The sequence below is a fragment of the Amphiprion ocellaris genome, chromosome 8 (genome assembly GCF_022539595.1).
Source record: "Amphiprion ocellaris isolate individual 3 ecotype Okinawa chromosome 8, ASM2253959v1, whole genome shotgun sequence".
Taxonomy (NCBI): domain Eukaryota; kingdom Metazoa; phylum Chordata; class Actinopteri; family Pomacentridae; genus Amphiprion; species Amphiprion ocellaris.
In genome coordinates, this window is record NC_072773.1 from 19,776,212 (window position 1) to 19,796,238 (window position 20,027).

The 20,027-nt window shown below is 40.8% G+C and overlaps 1 protein-coding gene across 15 annotated transcripts in view; it reads left to right on the forward strand.

Moving 5' to 3' along the window:
- hspg2 (heparan sulfate proteoglycan 2) overlaps positions 1-17,564 on the forward strand; it is a 107,960-nt gene extending 90,396 nt beyond the window's left edge. For 10 of the 15 annotated variants that reach the window (XM_055012586.1, XM_055012592.1, XM_055012591.1 and 7 more), the window contains 26 exons: positions 119-379; positions 489-651; positions 1,561-1,658; positions 1,748-2,014; positions 2,151-2,263; positions 3,095-3,242; positions 3,340-3,456; positions 3,647-3,664; positions 4,837-4,921; positions 5,351-5,495; positions 5,583-5,685; positions 5,786-5,895; positions 5,980-6,088; positions 6,267-6,365; positions 6,499-6,720; positions 6,853-7,097; positions 7,188-7,359; positions 7,890-8,012; positions 9,932-9,988; positions 11,177-11,252; positions 11,347-11,431; positions 11,797-11,844; positions 12,202-12,272; positions 12,385-12,468; positions 13,021-13,124; positions 14,831-17,564. In XM_055012586.1, the coding sequence (XP_054868561.1) occupies positions 119-379; positions 489-651; positions 1,561-1,658; positions 1,748-2,014; positions 2,151-2,263; positions 3,095-3,242; positions 3,340-3,456; positions 3,647-3,664; positions 4,837-4,921; positions 5,351-5,495; positions 5,583-5,685; positions 5,786-5,895; positions 5,980-6,088; positions 6,267-6,365; positions 6,499-6,720; positions 6,853-7,097; positions 7,188-7,359; positions 7,890-8,012; positions 9,932-9,988; positions 11,177-11,252; positions 11,347-11,431; positions 11,797-11,844; positions 12,202-12,272; positions 12,385-12,468; positions 13,021-13,124; positions 14,831-15,003 (3,296 nt within the window). In that variant the 3' untranslated portion in view covers positions 15,004-17,564. The remainder of the gene's footprint in view (positions 1-118; positions 380-488; positions 652-1,560; positions 1,659-1,747; positions 2,015-2,150; positions 2,264-3,094; positions 3,243-3,339; positions 3,457-3,646; positions 3,665-4,836; positions 4,922-5,350; positions 5,496-5,582; positions 5,686-5,785; positions 5,896-5,979; positions 6,089-6,266; positions 6,366-6,498; positions 6,721-6,852; positions 7,098-7,187; positions 7,360-7,889; positions 8,013-9,931; positions 9,989-11,176; positions 11,253-11,346; positions 11,432-11,796; positions 11,845-12,201; positions 12,273-12,384; positions 12,469-13,020; positions 13,125-14,830) is intronic. The other 5 variants (XM_055012588.1, XM_055012597.1, XM_055012589.1 and 2 more) reach the window with 4 other exon arrangements.
- Positions 17,565-20,027: the final 2,463 nt, after the last annotated feature.

A 20,027-nucleotide genomic window follows, 5' to 3' on the forward strand; every position in this document is an offset into this window, starting at 1 on the left:
TTGCAGTTTTAATTGTTTCCATATACTAAGGTTTTAGATTCAATATGAGTATGTGAATTTGCTTTGCATATTTCTATAGAAAAGACAAACCCAATAAACTTTTTTCTCCTTTCTCAAGCTCCTCCTTACGCCACCTCTGTGCCTGATGATGTGGCTGTGCGGGTCGGGGAGGTGATCCGGCTGCAATGCCTCGCCCACGGCACTCCTCCCTTGACCTACACTTGGACCAAGCTGGATGGAAACCTGCCTCCAAGAGCTCAAGTTAGCGGAGGGGATCTCCAGATCAACCTGGCGACCACGGAGGATACTGGGAGCTACAAGTGTGTGGCCAGTAACAAAGTGGGCAACAGCGAAGTGGTTGCTAAAGTTATGGTCAGATGTAAGTCATATGCAATGTGAAGACAACTGCCGCACAGGACTGTTGCACCAGATACTCCACAAGAAATAAATACTGTGCACTAGTAATTCTTTTCCCCTCATCTCTGTAGCTCCCTTGGCAGTGCGGGTGTCCCCTCAGGTTGAAGTTAAAGCCCAGGGCAGCGCTGTGGAGTTCACCTGTTCAGCAGCAGGCGGCATAGAAACCAAGATTGAGTGGCTGAAGGAAGGAGGAGCCCTGCCACCAAACCACCACGTCAAGGATGGAGTGCTGAGGTGAGCGGTTTTTGTCTGGTGAAAATAAGCAACAACAGAAGAGTCTCTGGTTATTTGTCATATTAACTGCACTGCCAGTTTCACATATTTTATCATGTTCACAAATTGTATTTACACTTGAGCATTTTCCAAAACATATTAAACACAATTTACACATCGTCAAGGATTAGATGATACTCAAATCAGTGTTTAGTGTCAATGATAAGAAAAAACATCAATACATTAATGCTGAGTTACATGCTGAGTTTTCTAGCTTATCTGTGAAACTGGTGAGGGGAGATGTCCTCCAATACAACAGTATGACTCATTGATATGTTTTTGTACAGCAATGGAGCTCTATGGCACAGAATAAGATACAGAAGGGTGACAAAACAAATTTCAAATCAACATGAAGGGGCTGAGTTGGATGTTGGGTCGCCGCATTCACCATTCTTCCAAACAATGTTTCCTCATTTGGTGTTTTGATGATGATGATGATGATGGAGAGGGTTGCCTTCTATGTCAGTCCAGAATCCCTCATAGGTGTTGAATGTGGTCGAGATCTGGTGACTATGAAGGCCATAACATATGATTTGCATCATTTTTAAACTGCTTGAATCTCGTACCCAGTGGATGGGGGCATTATCATAGGATCAAAGGTGATCACTCCGAACAATTGTGTATTTATTTGCAGTGACTCCTCCCTATAAGGGGACAAGCGCACTCAAACCATACAAGCAAATTTCCTGCAAAACATAACAAAGCCACTAAATCCTAGAACTGCAGGAGTAAAGCGTTCGGGTTTTTTTTTTTTAATTTGTCACCCATCTGCATATATCAGGACTGTAGTCCCTTCAGTGTTGCATAATTTGTAAAGTAAAACTGAGTGTCATCTGAGTTTCATGTGTATAATTTATCTTTTCTCTATAGGATTGAGAACCTTGAGCAGAGCAATGAAGGCGTTTACATCTGCAGAGCAAGCAGTGTCTATGGCCAAGCACAGGACACTGCTAGGTTGACTATTCAAGGTCTGCTCCATCCACTGCTGATATATTCATGTATACACTGCTTCATCTAAACCAGAGATAACTTGTCTCCTGTCTTTTGCTTTCCACAGCTCTGCCAAAGGTAATGATCAATGTACGTACCTCAGTGCAGACCGTGATGATCGGGAACTCTGTGGAGTTTGAATGCCAGGCTGTTGGCGACCCAGAGCCCACTGTCAAGTGGAGTAAAGTTGGTGGATCTCTGCCTGCCCACATCATGGTGAAGGGTGGCATGCTGAAGATCGACCAGGTGACGGAGGCCGATGCCGGCCAGTACCGCTGTACAGCTACCAATGATGTAGGCTCAGTGCAGTCTCAGGTGGTCCTTAATGTCCAGTGTGAGTACATCAGGGGACATTTTTCCCTTTTATCACATATGCATGCACTATCACACACATTAATGTATTATGCTGACATGGAAGCTGTCACCGTCCTCCTCATCATCATCATTGAAGTCCTTGTTTGTTTGCACAGCTCTTCCTCAAATTGCTGCACTGCCAGAAACTAAGGAGGTGACGGTCGGCTCTGATGCAGTTTTGCCCTGCGTGGCTTCAGGATACCCTGTACCTGAGATCAAATGGTCCAAGGTAGCCAAGATTTCTGTGTCAAGCAACTTTTCTAACATACAGTGTTTCAGAACTCTTTTCAACACTCTTTTCTCTCTGTAGTCCTTACAATTGCCATCTGCATTTGCTAAAGAAAGTAAACAATATGTGAACACTGGTAAATTCCAGGGACGTTAAGGCATTTTTCAACTGATCAACATCGATATGAACTAAAGCCACAACATTTATTTACATCCACTGACACACAGGTGCGGTAAAATGAGATCACAACGTATGGCAGGTGCGAAAGATGCAAGCTTTTCTTAATAAATGCAACATTACCAATGAATGATATATTTAATTGATAACATAAAATTAGCACAGTAGATACACGCCCTGTGTTTATTGTAGATTTAGTCAACATCATCTTGAATTACATGAGAAGAGCTACAAAGTTCACCCAATGGACTAAGGAAATGCTGCTCTAGTTGATCCCTGGTTGACACATGAGCTCCAGCTAGAGGCCATTAAGCATCACAGAAATCTTTGTCATGGTGTCCTGTTGCTAGCTAGAACCCCATAATGCTTTCTGCTGACCAACATGGAACTTCCCTTTGTCAAAGTGACCACCTACTTTGGTCGCTGCAGTATTAAACAATAAGAAGATGGTGCAACCAGCTACTAGGGACTACCGGTATTATGTTGGTAAATGGTAACAGACTGAGTTGACTGATACTGAATATTAAATAACTCACATTGGATTGTTGGCAAAGAAAAACATAATTACTACATCCCAAGTAGATTCAGATATGATTTATAAAAAACTGTACAATGTGTTTGCCATACGATTCCTGCGTCTGTTTCTTTGTGTAGCTGGAAGGAGAGCTTCCTCCGAAGTGTTTCCAGGAGGTCAACGTGCTGACGGTTCCCCAGGTCACCCATGAGGATTCAGGCACATACGTCTGTACCGCCTCTAACAAACAGGGCAAAGTAGAAGCCTTTACTACACTTGAAGTCCATGGTTAGTGTGTGGATTGAAGGATGAGAAGGGGAATTAGTAAACAGATTAAATGTTTTGAGAACGAACCACAGTATCTAACTATGGCGTGCTTTTTCAGAGAGAGTGATGCCATACTTTGCCCAGGAACCCGTGTCGTACCTCACCCTGCCCACCATCAAAAACGCCTACAAAGCTTTCAGCATTAAGATCAGCTTCAGACCTGATAATGTTGATGGTAAGGATACATATCCTTCAGTTTGATTGCATAGTGTGTTAATTTATACCTTTTATGTGTAAAAGTTGTAGTGTAGAGATGTATTTTGTCTTTTTGTGCGTTATAGTGTTTTACATGTTTGCTCATGAATAATTTCACTGCGTCTTCTGTCCCTTCCCTCTCTCCCACACCTCACCCACCTGGTGGGAAGGTCTCATATTGTATGCTGGTGAGTCTCAGTGCTTGAGAACCTCAGGAACTCAAGGCTTTCTGGCTGCGTCAAACTTCACCATTATGCATCAAGCTCAGAGCTGATTTAGGGGCTGTGAAAGAGATGCAAGATGGTGCATGGCCACTGTTTTCATACAGAGCGTATTGGTCATGATCACAAAACCACTTAGTCGTTTTACGTTAGTAAGTGTCTTAAAAAAAGTGCTTGGATACGATTTTACTTTCCAGTCTACTCCTTCAGCTTCTACACTACCTAAAAAGCAGCAATGCTTCAAATCACCATCTTTATATGCAAGAGAAATTATAGAAATACACGTCAAGTCAAGTCAAATTGCCTTTGCAAGTACATATATGCTTTCTTTTGGCCCACAGTTGGGACAGGATGTGTAGCGGCAATCCAGTAAAACAGAAAGGGGGTAGATTTACATGATTGGTTAATTTAAGAAAAAAAAACAGTCATTTCCTCCATTATATTTCTGGAAAATTGCCTGTCATTGTTTGTCAGTACACCTTAGCTATTAGGTAACAAACTGTGCCAAACAGAATACCAGTTACATGCAAAAGCAATTTCACCATGCTTGACTTTTTTGTTTAAATATGCAATACAAATACTTGCAGGATTACTTGTAAGGTTACCTCCACTTTGAAAAACAGTTTTACGCCACACAGTTATGCAAAATATACTCTGTCTTGATCACCCCTTTTCTAAACTATGAGTGGTGATAAAGACAGACGTGCAAGAGTGCATGCTCCCACTTCCCCATGAGCCCGTGTTGCTCAAATAAGCATGTTTATTTCCAGCATGTGGAGAAAGACAAAGGAGGACAAGCAGTGTAGTGTGACTGGTTGCACTTTGCAGCCCATAAACATAAGATTGCAGTTTATAACTTTGCTTTGGTTGGCTTTAAACTTGCGTTACCATAGCATGCTGCTTTACCATCCAGCTTTCAGAGTTCAGTTTATGTACGAGTGATACTGCAAACAATGTCCATCCTAACAAGTCTCTTATATGTAGTTTGGAATGTTAAAGAAATGAGTGGCATTAAACTGAGACAAACTGAAAAAGGGAAATAAAACTAGTATGTTAATTGACTTATTATGATGGATATTATTTTTGGGTGTACATTTAGCTTTGTGTGAGTACTCATTCAGTATGTTTTGGTAACATAGGTATGATCCTGTACAACGGCCAGAGGAGGACCACAGGAGCTGACTTCATCTCTGTGGGACTTGTGGGTGGCCGCTTGGAGTTCAGGTCAGTTTAACCACTAAAGTTGTCCCAGTTTAAAGGTCCCATGTGGTGAAAATCAGTTTATACTGTTGTCATTTCTAAAGCCCCCCAGGAACTAGATAGCCTTCCAGAATTCTACCCAGATGCTATCTAACACCTAACCAACCAATAGTCATATAGCTCAAACTGTCAATCACTGATTAAGACAGCGTGTTCTTCCTGATGGAGGCCGGAACAGCAGCAGCTCATTGGTTTCCAGACTGAAACAGCCCCTGTGGAGCATCACTAAAACCAGGGGTTATACAGTCATGGTGAACTAAACCATCTTTTACAGTATTTGAACTTAAAAGCTTCAAGGGGCATGTGACACTTGGGACCTTTAAATTAGTTAAAGAAGTATAACACAATGAGGCTCTTGGTAATAATCAATTTTAAAAATCTGTGTTACCTCAGGTTTGACGTGGGCTCAGGCATGGCCACCATACGTGACCCCAATCCCATTAAACTGGGCGAGTTTCACACAGTTGAGCTGTATCGCAACCACACCCTGGGGTACATCATTGTAGATGGAGGGGAGCCCATCAATGGCAGCTCACAGGTAACATCAGCGCAAAAGTAACTACTTATCATGCACATTTTATTTGTTTATGTCAGTTAATATGGTCTATTCCTTTCTGCCTCTCAGGGCAAGTTCCAGGGCCTGGATCTGAATGAGGAGCTGCATGTCGGTGGTTACCCCAACTACACAGTCCTCGCCAAAACCGCAGGCATTAAGACTGGTTTTGTGGGTGAGACATCTCGCTGTTTATACCATGACAGACATCTAATACTGGAACAACATTTTCAGTGTGCAATGAGTTGTTCTTACAAAATATTGATACTACACAGGATGTATTCGTCAGCTGGTCATCCAGGGTGAAGAAGTTATCTTTAAGGATCTTGACCGCAGCTCTACAGGTGTCACAAACTGTCCCACCTGCAAAGATCATCCATGCCAGGTCAGTTAAATCTCTTCACAGCACATTTTAGTGGTATTCCTTATTCCATTATGTCCATTAAATTAATGTCATGTCCTCATTCAGAATGGAGGAAGATGTGAGGACTCGGAGGCCAGCTTGTATAAGTGCAGCTGCCCCAGAGGATTCACAGGCAGCAACTGCCAGCACCACTCATCTCTGCACTGTCACTCCGGTACATGCAAAACACCCATTTACCCAATACATTTACCCTACAAATACACAAAAGTATTTGAATTTTGCTGTCAATACTATCACTATGCACCACTAGCAGGGATGTATTATAGCAGTAAATGAAATTAATGGTTTAAATGGTTTCTCTTTGTAATATTTTGCAACTTGGAATGTTTCAGAGGCCTGTGGACCAGATGCTACCTGCATTAACCGGCCCAGCGGCCTGGGCTATGACTGCCGCTGCCATCTTGGCAAGTTTGGAAACAAATGCATGGATGGTAAGACTGGAAGTTATATTTATCTTCCAAAAAATAGAAATATGATTGCTCTGCTGTTGTTTTAGCTATTATGAAATATTGTTTGAGAAATTCTAGCTTTTTATGCATTTTCCTACTCCTTCACTTTCGCTAGGGGAGCTGGTGACCACTCCACTGTTTGACGGTGAGGAGTCATACATCGCCTATCCTCCTCTGACCAACATCCACGATGACCTGCGTGTTGAGCTGGAGTTCAAACCACTGGAGCGGAATGGCCTGATGTTCTTCTGTGGTGGGAAGAAAATGAAGGTGGAGGACTTTGTAGCCGTTTCTATGGTGGATGGGCATGTGGAGTTCAGATACGAACTGGGCACAGGTAAAGTAGACTGCAGCTGAGGTTTATTTGTGTTTTAAAAATGGTTTCTGCACATGTTGTGTGAGCAGTGATTAAGTAGCACGAAAATATTGATGTGAACACCAGTCTGTGTGTGCTTGTCTTGATTTTCAGGCCAGGCTATCCTTCTCAGTCCTGAGCCAGTCTCTCTGGGCCAGTGGCACAGAGTTGTGGCTGAGCGGAACAAGAAGGCCGGCCACCTGAAGGTTGACCAAGGCCCAATGGAGAGGAAAATGTCTCCAGGAAAAGCCCAAGGCCTCAATATCCACACTCCAATGTACCTGGGAGGAGTGCCCAACATGGACATCCTGCCTAAGCCTGCCAATGTCAGCGAAATGTTTGAGGGCTGTGTAGGAGAGGTGAGATGTCTGTGTACTAAAACAATAAAATGTAAGGTACAAAATAATTAAGGATGTGGTTGCTTAAACTTGTCTGCACCACATGTGCAGGTTTCCATCAACAACAAGAAGGTTGACCTGTCCTACAGCTTCACCGAAAGCAGATCTATCAGCAAATGTGTGGACAACAGCCCCTGTGACCGCCGGCCCTGCCTGAATGGTGGACACTGCATGTCTAATGCTGAATATGAGTACCAGTGCCTCTGTAAGGATGGGTTTGAAGGTTAGTGCCTCAGCAAGTGTCATGATCTGCCAGGGATTTGTAATAAAAGGGTCATTCCTTCAAAAATCAATCAGTGTCTCCGCTTGACCCATTTAGCATCAGCAGATTTTTAACTTTTGCACATTTAAAGAAGCAATGGAAAATAGCTCCTTTATGGTATGAGTATTTTACAAGTTACAGGCTCTCAACCTACAAAGGAGTGGGTCGAAATTTCCTCTTTAATTAAAATTATTTGGTGATATGACCCTTGAAAATTGACCTAAAATGTGCTTTTTAAAGTTTTCTCCCGTGAATTATCAGAAAACAGATAACAAATCCAGGGTACCAATACTTGTTTCTACCTGTCAATGTAACGAACATCACACTGGTGCAGTTGTGTTATTGAAACTATGATATATTCCATGATATTAAACACAAACTAGGAGGAGTAAGTAGAAGGGTAAAGCCTGTGAACTTGCTCTGGCTTTGGTGATGTGAACATGGCACTTGACCCTTCACCCCAAACTTACGACTGGTATGTGACCCTGCAGGTGAGCGCTGTGAGGTGGTGAAAGACGTGTGCCAGAGCAACCTTCAGTGCGAAAATGGTGGTAGCTGTGTGGACGGCCAGTGTGTGTGTTCACCCGGGCACACAGGCCTCAACTGTGATGAAAGTAAGTATGAACTGCTACATGACTATACATGCTAGTGTTCAAACAAACATCAATGTCAGGATGCTGTTTCAGAGAAACCAAATGCAAGAAATAGGGACAGAAAGCCAAAGTTGAACAGGTGTTTTATTAAAATACATTAATGCTATTGGTAAAGAGCAGTAGAGGCAGTGACCATAGCTGGAGCAAGACCTGAGGTGCTGATTTAAGAGGGAAAGGGAAACCAGTTGGAGACAAATCCAAGGAGGCGAGAACTAAACCGGTCCAGAGTAGATCACAGCCTGAACTCGAGTGAGACAGTAGAGGGGTCAAGTCCAGGACACCAGCAGGCAGACCTAAAAGAACATTAGTAAACTGGAACAAAAAACAAAATTTCAACTGGAGCGTGACTAACTATGTAGCTTAGTCTATGGTCTGGTGGCATAGAAGCGGCACAATCACAGGGATGAAGAAGGAATTATTGGGAAAATGTTTTTTATTATATTGTCTGTTAATTTCTAATTATGCAATTTCAGTTGCAGCCCTTTTGTCTACATTGCCTTATCTTGGTTAAGTATCAATCCCCATTGGATTTTTCCTATTTTAATACTTCATAGCATTGAATCATGGTCAATATAATGGGGGCCTTCTTGACAAGAATTTTCACTTTCATTTCAAAGTAAAAGCTGATTTCTACAAAGTCGCATAATTGAATTAAAAATACAAAATTGAAATAAAGTGACTGCAGTTCAACTGTAATTAGAGGATTGAACCTGTGTGGATAGGTCTCAATCAGCCTTGCACATTTGGACTTTGCAATTTTATCCCATTCTTCTTCGCAGAACCATCGGGTTGCATAGGAATCATGAGTAAACAGCATTTCTTTTAAAAGTCCAGCCAAAAATCTCAATCAGATTGAGGTCTGGGCTCTGACTTGGCCACTCCAAAACATTCCCTGTGTTGTCTTTAAACCAGTTCTGTGTAATTTTGCTGTATGCTTAGATTAATTATCTTGCTAGAAAAATAAATCCTCTCCCAAGTTGCACTTCTCCTGCAAACTGCATCATCTCTAGAATTCAGAATACAACCTACCTTTGCAAGTCTTCCAGGGCCTTCTGCCAAGGAGCATCCCTACATTGTGATGCTGCCACCACCAGGCTTCATGGGGATGATGTGTTGTGATGATGTGCAGTGTTTTGTGTCCACCAAAAATAGTCTGATGGACAAAAAGCTAAATTTTGGTCTCATCACACCAAAGAACCTTCTTCTGCCTGAATTTCGTCTCCCACATGCCTTCTGGCAAACTTTAGTCAAGATTTAATGTGAGCTATTTTCAACAGTGGCTTTGTCTTTGCCACACTTCCTTAAAGCTTTGACTGGTGAAGAACCCGGGTGACAGCTGCCGTATGCACAGTCTCACTCATCGCAGCCACTGAAGCCTGTAAATCTTTCAGAGGTGTCTTGATGGCTTCCCTCACGAGTCTTTTTCTCACAGTCGATCATTGTGTGACTTCTTGGGCTGAATTTGGTTAGTCACTTTAAAGGGGGTGAATACTTCTGCAGTCATCTACTTTACATTTTCTATGTTGAATTAGTAGACATTACTTTGTACAAATCTGTTTTTGCTTTGATATGAAGAGTCTTTTTTTAAAGTTCTTGTTAAAAAAGCCAGATTAACTTGATCATGAAAAGCAAGAAAAGGGGGAATCCTCTCAGGTGTGTGAATACTTTTTTATAGCCACAGTAAAAGCAAAACAAATTTTCTCACAGTACACATGCAAACAGGATACACTTACAGCCAGAAATGAACAGTTAAGCCTATATGACTCACAATCTCTACGAATGAAGCCCATCTAACGTCAGACACTTTCTGGAAGGGTTAACCCTAAAGGATTACACCTGTCTTACTCCTATACTCTCATGGCTATATCCTGCACACACAGGCCAGGTTTCCAGCTTCCCCGAGGCTGCGTGGAATTCGGAAGCTAGCGAGGCAAATGGTACAGTATCTCAATCTTCAGTCTGCCTGACACGACTGTGACTAACAGGGCCCCGTCTGCGTTTGAGGGGGCCCATGTCCCTTCCAAGCTCTACCTGAACTGTCTATTGTCTAACATATTTTGCGCAAATAAACACAAACCAAACATGCATCTGTACTCAACTGGCAACTGAGGCTCTTATCCCCATTGGAAAGTTGGGAGAGGGGAATTCTGCATCTAAAGTGAAAGGTAATAGGGTGGTGGATTGTATTTGGGGGCATAAACTGTTTTATGCTGCCTGCTTTTGATCTGACCATTTTTCTACTGGAAATGGTAGATATGTGGAATTCCTCTTGTTCTTTTCCCTTGTCACGTTGGTGCCTGTACGATGGCTACTCACAACATACAACCTTGTTTCTGCAAACTTCAAAACCGTCTGTCTGTACAACCCAAAACACTTGTTTTTCTCTTGCGCAAGTCGGACCATTCAGTCTGCTCCATGTCCACACATTTGCGCTGTTACTAACAACTTAAAGTGTCTGCTGAAAGTACAGTGTGGTGGTTGTTTGGGAGAGTTAAAATGTATTTCAAGCATATTCTGCACTTAATGTGGCGTCTGTGCATGGAGTTCAGTCTGATCTCTGTGAAAGGTCAGAGATGTTGTCGCAAGTAAGGAATGACCTATAACTTGTTCATGTGTTGGTGAGAGCTGCATCTTGGAGGGTTTTTGTTGGTTTTGTTTTGAAATGGAAGTATTTGCGTATTGATTCTGGGCACATATTGAAATTTGGACTACGATCTTGTATTCCATCTGTGTGTTTAAAGTGGGATTGTGTGACTTTTTTGAGAGAAGAAATAAGTTCTAAAGAAAAGTGCTGCAAGTCCAGACCAAAGAAGACAGCAGTAGAAAAATCTCTGGATGTATTTTTAGCTACTTACGCAACTTTTAATCTATACGAGGAAGAACATATTCTTTCTGTTTTTAAGGTTGCACAGTCTCGCTTTAAACATCATTAACAAACAAGTGCGATTTCAGAGAAACAACCTCTTTTTACCTATAAATGTTGTATCTAACCAAGCCTGTCTCACCAGGATTTCTTCCATGCTTTCACCACTGGAGGGCACCGTAACTGTGATGATGAAAGATCACAGCCACCTTAGGATTGCTTGAATCCCATTTTCATTTTTATTTTACTGTATTTTTTGTAGATTCACCCTACCAGTATGCAGCTCATTTTGACAATGACGGATACATCGCCCTTCCTAAATCCATTTTCCCAAGAAGGTAACCGTTTTTTGTTTTTTGTTACAGTTTTACTTTCACAGTTGCTTGTTCACTAAGGGTGAAATTGTTGCTATTATTTTATTATTTTGTTCAGTTTTAGTGCCCATGACTCACCAGAGACAATTGAAATGGAAATCAACACCAGCTCCCCTGAGGGCCTGATCCTGTGGCAGGGAGTGGTAAGTTCTGGCACATCTTTGGTCCTGTGCTGCCGGTTACTCACATTCTTCCCTTCCACCTTGTCATCCTCACCCTAACTTTGCTACAGCACCTTTAATCATCACTATCACTTCATCTGTGAGTGACGTTCACTGATGTTCTCATAACATGTAAAGTCAGATAAAGACTGACGTGTCCAGAATAATACGTCACTGATAAAATACTAAAAAAAGTCTCCTTTTATTTCAGCAGCATTCATCATCGCACTGTCAAATTCATTCTTGTGCTGCTGAGGCTGAGACATTGTTGGCTGTGAGCCTGGCTCTATCTGACACCACTAAATAAATGCATGTTGCTTCTCTAACTCACCCTCCATCTTCCTCAGGAGACCAATGGCGCACGCAATTTGCGAAAGGTGCATGCTAGTAAAAAGGTATCCACTCAAACACAAGACACTCCTTCTTTATTTTGCTGTGTGTTTTCCAAAAGAAAAAAGAAAGGCTGACTAGAAGACACTTCTGGAGAACCATGGGATGTGAAATGAATTCTAAGTGTCAGTGTTTGTGTTGCACAATATGCCTGCAGGCTTCTTTTGTCATTGTTATGGTGCATGGAAGATTTTTTGTCACACTTGCACAAACATTGTTGGGAATAATCTCACTGCATGGTTTCATGTTTGCTATCATTGCACTTGGTGTGGATAATTACCTCAGGGCAGCTGGTCAGTGGTCAGTAGTTCATCGTACTTGGACAACATCTTCCTATTCTCACTTAATATATTAATTTTCAGGAACATGGAGAACATGGAAAAGGAAAGGACTTCATCAGCCTTGGCCTACAGAACGGACACCTTGTTTTCAGGTGAATCGGGCCTGTTATCATACAGTTCCATGAACATCTAGATAAGCTTTTTAAAACTATTTTCAGCTCATGTTGACGCTGTAGTAATGCTGATGATTTGTACAATGTCCAGTTACCAGCTGGGAAGCGGGGAGGCAGAGATTTTGTCCCAAAAGTCCATCAATGACGGCAAATGGCATAAGATCACAGCTGTCAGGTATGATTACGTATTCTGAATCCTTTGATTTCACACTTTATAAGGTGTTTGCAGCTGAGAATGAGCCTTTAGGGAGCAACTATACACAACAATAAACATGATTTGTCTAAATACAGTAAAAGTAATGAGTCTGTGTTACCTTATTTGATAGTAATCTATGTAGTTTCCAGTTATTTCTGATCGCTTGATAAACAAAAATGGCCAACATACTTGTAAATGAAACTGTAAATAACACATATCAATCAGATGTGCAGCTTTTTCACAGCAGAGATTTTGACTAGTCATAGCAGGAAAAGCACAGATCTAATTAATTACATTAACGATGGCTCAGTGCTGTTAACTGTCCCAGTAAGCTGTTCAGTTACTGTTCTAGTAAACTAGAATGAACAGCACCAAGACGTCCTGGAATGCAACCACTTAGTTTAATTCATGTTTCTAAATATGAAAGTGTTTTAATCCAGTGAAAGGTCTGACACTAACCTGTTGTGTCAAATGTTTTCGTGCTGCTCACATTCAGCTCTTATGTTGCGCTGTGCTTCTCTTTTATTCCAGAGCTGGGAAGGAAGGATACATCCAGATTGATGGAGGAGCAACACTACATGGACAGTCTAAAGGCAAAAGCCTCATGGTCAACACCAAAGGCAGTATATACCTTGGTGAGCGGATTGACAGCATGGAGTCCGCACAAAGTGACAAAATGTAGTAGATGGTTACAAATCAAAAACTCAACTGAATACATTCGTATGTTGTAGTTGAATAATAAAAACTTTAATTAATTAAGCGAAAAAAAACCTTATCTGAAAACAAAGAAGCTAAACTCACTGAACACCATCTTTTTCAGCTGTAGCTACCAAGCTGAACCAAGCTTTCATGAACCATTTCACATAATGTTATTGATCCGTTTATTATTCAGCATGCGGGTGCTGCATGTTGTAGCAGTAGTATAAGGACTTTAGTTGCCAAGTTCACCAGGATAGTTTGTGGACACTGCTGGAAAGTTCATAGGTGCATCTCGGTTCTCATTTCTTAGTTTGTTCATCCTCGACTCCTCTCCCAAATGAGATGCGAATGGAGGAGGCAACAGAGGGACACAAGCAGAGAGGAGTCGAGGCTACATGCGTTTAGTAAAATGAGACATCATTGCCTCGGAGCAGTTTGTGAAATATGACATGTGGCCCAGCCGCATTATAAGTGTTCATGACAATGTACAGATAGTGTACACTTATAATTCAACTCAGACTTGAATTTTTATTTCTTTATGTAACACTCACATGTCCTGGAACATATAGAAGACATGTGACACACAAAAGAGCACTATACAAATAAAGGGTGACATATATTATGATTGCGTGATAGGTTCTATATACACACATTTGAAGAATCCTGCTCCCAACGTGATTAGAATATTTCAGCTGGATGTCAGGCTTCTTGGTTCCAAAAAGACCAACGCAAAGGATACAGCAAGAATCCACCTGTGTTTCATCTGGGAAAACTTCTCTGTTCTAGACATGCATTTTAGGAAATGAGATAGTCTTTAATATTATGCATTAAGTTTAATATCCAGGTCACAGGCAGGAGGACAGAGAAGGCTCAGAATGGAGACATGAGATGAGCCTCTATTTCTTCGGTTTTCATAACATCTCCTTCACTTTTAAGTGCATGTCTCTTTGTCCTGTCCTCATAGGTGCTCAGGGTGTATAGCTACCATGTTTTCAGTAAAGGTTTCTATCCACACAATCCTCTTGATTGCCCCGCCTATGTCATAAACTCACACAGTGTTCAAACTAGTCTTTTTACACTCATTTACTTTATTTATTTAATTAATTAAAAGTGTTATTAATTAGGGGCTGCACAGTGGATTGATAGTTAGCACTGTCGCCTTGCAGCTAGAAGATCCCTGGTTCGTGTCCCAGTCTGGGCCTGGGATCTTTTTGTGTGGAGTTTGCATGTTCTCCCTATGCATGCATGGGTTTTCTCCGCTTCCTCCCACAGTCCAAAAACATGCTGAGGTTAACTGGTGACTCCAAATTGTCCATAGGTGTGAATGTGAGTGTGATTGTTTGTCTCTATGTGTCTCCTGCCTTCACCCTAAGTCAGCTGGGATAGACTCCATCCCCCCACAACCCTAATGAGGATTAAGCAGTGTATAGATAATGGATGGATGGATGGATATTATTCATTAATATATTTAGTTATATATTCTACAGTTTACTACATTTTGTCAGTCTCGGGGCTCATTATTAAAACATCTGTGCATGGTTATCTATCCACCTTCAAATCCATCGTATCAGTTCAAACATCCAGACAGAGAGACAGATTTGATCCCGGGATGCTTATCTTAGCGTGTCCTCCCATGTGACAGGTGGAGCCCCAGACATGGCCGCGATGACGGGAGGCAAGTTTTCATCAGGCATGACGGGCTGCGTGAGGAACCTGGCGCTGATGAACGCCCGGCCGGGACAGCAGCCAGCCCAGGCCATCGACCTGCAGGCCCACGCGGCCCACGGCATCAACGTGCAGCCGTGCTCTTCATAGGCGACGCCACGCGCCTGCACACACACGTAGACAAAAACACACACACACACACACAGACACACACAGAGAGAGAGACTATGGAGTGATGTCAGACACACACAGCAGACTCACACAGAGAGACACACATAGAGCCTGACACAAACTTGGTGCTTTGCTGCTACCAAAAAAAAAAAAAAAAAAAAAAAAAAAACACAACAAAACACACACACACAATAAAACAAGATGACAGGATGCGTTTCTCTGTGTGCAGTAAAACCAAAAAAGACAGAAAAATTGAAACAATATTAACAAGTCTTCTCTTCCTCAGTGTTGTATTCTCAATGAAGGACTATTAACACAGGACAACCAGTACAGTTTACATACTTCCAGCAGTAGTTTTAGCCATGAGAAGAGTAAAACATATTAGGCCTTCTACGATGGGTCAGATCCTATGGAGTTGGAGATGTTTTTACAGCACTGAATTTTTATTTATATACATATGAATATATATATATTATATTTGTGGGGGAAAACATGCAAACTAACCATAACTGCTCTTCAACTTTCCTAGAGTTTATTCTGGGTTCTAATACTGTGTGTCCAGGGCTTTTTACAGGCCTAACTGTATTAATACTTGAAGACGTTTAGGCCTTCTTTCTTCACTTCTGTAGAGGAACCTTTTTTTTTCCGCGAGCATGCTTACAGTCTTTTGCAGAACTGTTGGGAGAGGAGCGCACACGGTCACAGTCACATGCAGCTTCAGTACACAACTCAGGACGTCAAATACAAATGAATACTCGCAAATGTTACAAGTACTGCTGCTTTAACTAGGCTTATAGGCGAAATCAGTCGCTGTTGTGTCCTCTCTGTCTGTATTTGTTCTTTTTTATGAAAAAGAAAGAAACCTTGGTGCTAATGTCAGACATGAAGATACAGCACATAGTCATATGGTTGCCTGTCTGGCACTTGTAGAGGTGTTTTTTTTTTTCTTTTAGTAATTTGGTTACTTAGATGAAAACAACAATCTAAAGCAGTATACGCTAGTGTCATTTGTTGATATGCATGGCATTTGAGGTTGATTTAATGATGATATGGCATGGTTTGTTGCCTCCGCAGCCTTATGTAATTGAGTAGATCTCAAAAAAAGGAGTTTTTAAGAACTGAAAAGGATGTAATTTTTTATGTGTGATTGCTGAAGATATTGTTTTGTGTGCAAAACTATCTGCCAGTCAGGTAGATATCCGTGTCAATTGCGAACGAGTGTGTATGCGAAGTAAATTTGTTGGTTGCGTATGTTTTTTTTTTTTCTTTCCGTTTCTCACTCTAGGTCACTCTACATTAAGCCCCAGTAAGAGTCAGGTGTCTGTGTGTGTGTCTGTGTGTGTGTGTGTCATCCATATCCTCAGGAGGGTCAACCCAGAACTGCCTCAAGGTTTTACTTCAATTTCAGGTTTAGTAGCTTTAGAGACATGTCAATAAGCTCTGAAACTCTGAAGGCTCTGTGGTTCTGTAGGTTGTTTTCTCTGCAGAGGGAGAGTCATCTGCAGCGGCACACAGCTGGGTTAGCGTTCGGTCATGTGGGAATGCAGTGGAAGCCTCCTGCAGGTGCTGTGATCAGTCGTGTAGCTCGAACAAAGCATGCTCGCCCACCTTTTAGCCGACCACACCGCAAAACCACAACGGCACCATCACTTTGGGGTTCGCAGACTTTTTTTTTTCTCATATTTTTTTTTGTAAGCTTAAACTATTTGTATTAATATCCTAAAGTGAGCACTAGCCTTTCACTTAGACGTTGCTTCAATTTTATTTATTTTATGTTTTTCTCTTTTTTTTCATTGCTTTTGTTTCAAGGCTTAATTCTGTTGATTTAGAGCGATCACAGAAGCTTGCTATTTTCTTCGCTCCGGTTATTGTGTATTGCCTCCCACACCCCGTTGTTTTTCCCCTCATGTTGGAGTTGAAATAGGGCCCGCCTGGCAACTTCTTTACAGACCACCCCAACAAGGTTCCATTAGAGGTTAATATGTAGTACATGACTGGAGCTGCCTGGTCAAATGGATGGAAACTGGTCTTATTATTCACTCGATGAAAAAGTCTTAGGCTCCAAATGCATGAATGCACAGAATGGTGTCATCATGAACATGTGGACGGAGAACTGAAGCTGTGCTGTCCAGGTTTAGGACATTAAAGCAAAGAATGATGGTGTGTGTGCCCCTTGTTGGGCGCCTTTTGTGTATCTGCTCTTAAACTGGATTTTCATGTATACACTGTCATATATACACTGTCACCAAATGGAAGTCTATCAAGAAACTGCCGCTGCTCTTTGGTTGGTTTTACACCATTTCAAATTATGAGAGGTGCACTTTTGGTATTGATGGAAAGCTTAATTTAATTTTTTTAAACATCTTACTGTTTTACTTCTGAATGACAAAAACAGTAACTCGCTTAAATGAATGAAAGTGTACCAGATGAAAATTGTCTCTGTCAGGATGACCTGACTGTTCCATTTCCAGTGTTGAAAAGATGCTCCCCTTGTCCTTGGTGTTTCTTAATTAAAGACAAAATTCATGTGCTATTTGTAACTTTGTGAATTTTCCTTTTTCTCCACTGCATTTCTGTCTTCACTTCTGCGCTGGAACGTTTCTTATGTGGAGCTTTTATTTGCACGAAATCACATGACTGTTCACAAATAGTCTCCTGTATAGTGTAGATAAGCCTTTAATGTAGTCCCTGAAGAGACGCTGATTACACAGTCTGTTTAGAAAGCCAGGATCTAATGGCCCCTCACAGAGGTTACACCCACATTAGGTTTCTAAAATAAACTTGCCCCTCGGGTTCAGTCTCATCTTACAGAGTCGACTTATTTTATGTTACATTACCTTGTCAATGGATAAATAAAACATCATATAGAGTCGATGTGCTGGCAAGACTGAAGAATGAAAGTTTGAAGACAAAAGTTGAGTTGAGTTAAACTTTTAGAAGAGCTGATACTGACAGGATATTGTCTGCATTGATTTAACAGTAGCATATTATACATTACAGGCAATAAATACGCTTTTAAGCAAACCAGAGATATTCATTTGGATTAATAACAGGCAGAATTAAGATTAAAATGGGACATGGACAATTGCATTTTAATTTGAACTTACCATCATTTTACGGATATTCTGTAATTTTTATACTTTGTTAAACTGAAGACGAGTAGCAAAATTACAGGAAAAAGGTGTTAATTTACATGTTAACTGTAATAAAAAAAGAGGTCAAACCTGAAAATAACACCCACATCAAAAATCTGTAGTCTAACAAAATTTTTATTTATTTTTTTTGATGGAATTTAAATTTTTAAAAGTTCTTTTTCAGTGTTTGACTAATTGTACATTATTTTTTGCTATATTTAAATAAGCAAATAATTGTGTTACAGATATGTACCATTATTTGAACAAAAACCTATTGAAAAAAAGATTTACAAATAGACATACATATAGATAATTTGGCGTGTGACTATAAAATTACACTGTTTTACTGTGTTAAAATCCACACGTATTTTACAGATATTTGTCATTATTTTTTACTTTTTTGTTGTTTTTTTTTTTACAGTTTTTGAAGGTTATAGTAATCCACCATTGTTTAAATATATTTTTTCTAATACTTGTGCTGCCAAATTTTCCATTTTTTCATTTTAAACTATACATTTTTGTGTGTTTTGGTGCTTCATCGTGAAGCAAACTGATCAACTGACAGTGCCATCAACAAACTACAGTTATATAACCATAAGCCAAAGGCTTTCCCTGTTCACTATAATTGGCTGGAAACATGAGGGCTAATCTTTTGTCGAAGGATTTTTGCCACAGAACAAGAAGATGGAGGTGGGACTTGAGTGGCTCCATTTTCTCATTATGATGATAATGTAAGAAAATAATACAGCATACAGTTATTCCAAATTACAGAAGTCTATTGCGTATTGTCAATTTCATCCTATCTGATCTGTTGTCCTTCAAAAAAACATCAGTCCTTTTTTCACTATATTTTTAAAAAGAACTCTCTAATAAAAGTTGCAGATTCTTTTGTGGTCTTATCTGTAAATAAATAAATCACATCTCCCACAAAACCATTATCTCAACATCATGTATGACTTAGGTGCGACAACTTAAGATAAGTTGTTTTGTGCTGCTTCATTTTTGGCAATTCCTTTTGAAAGTCACCTACATTTGCGGAAGTGTCTCGCTAAATCACCAGAGTACCCCTCTAGTCAACAAAACCTCTTTACATCTTTAGATCAAATAGCTAAGAACCCTTTCCAAGAAAAATCTGAGTGCTAGATTCATGTCATTTATAATATCTGATTCCTGTTGGTTTTTTGATTACTTTGAGCCATTTATTGATGTCAGAGTAACGTAACACAGTCTTGACCTTCAAAGCATTTCGGGAGCGAAAGCACAATTTGAGCCAATATACAATCACTCACTTCAGTGCTGTTTAGGAAACATGACACATTAAACCAACATCATTTCATCGACCTCCTTTCTACAACACATCACTGAATGAAAAAGCCCTCATGACTGCGTGCCCTTGTTTCAACAGCGATTCATTCACTACAGGAACAGGATCCCATCAGAAATGCGGCCAACATTTAGCACACAATTCAGAACAGTTTGAACATAATACTGACAGCACACGGTGAAATGACAAACCTAATATCGTGTCTCATTGTGACAGTGAAGCCCTCCGGCCACATCATGTCATTTTATGTGGCTGTGGGTGTGTCGGGTCACAGTGTCATGCAGACAGTAGATACGCTACACTGATCCTGGTTATTTTATACCTTTGTTTCAGTGACATTTAACTGCCTGGCATAAACCCCACTGTTTAGCCAACAGCTCAATTGTTATGTACAGAAACTCAATATTCCCCTTTAACATGGCAGCTCACTGTGCAGGTACAGTAAAGCTGCTCTAAGCTTAACAAAGACAGACTCTTTAATGATAGTCTGACCTTTTCATATAGTCTTCAAGTTTAGTATCAGAAACAGCAACAAGTTGTAGTTT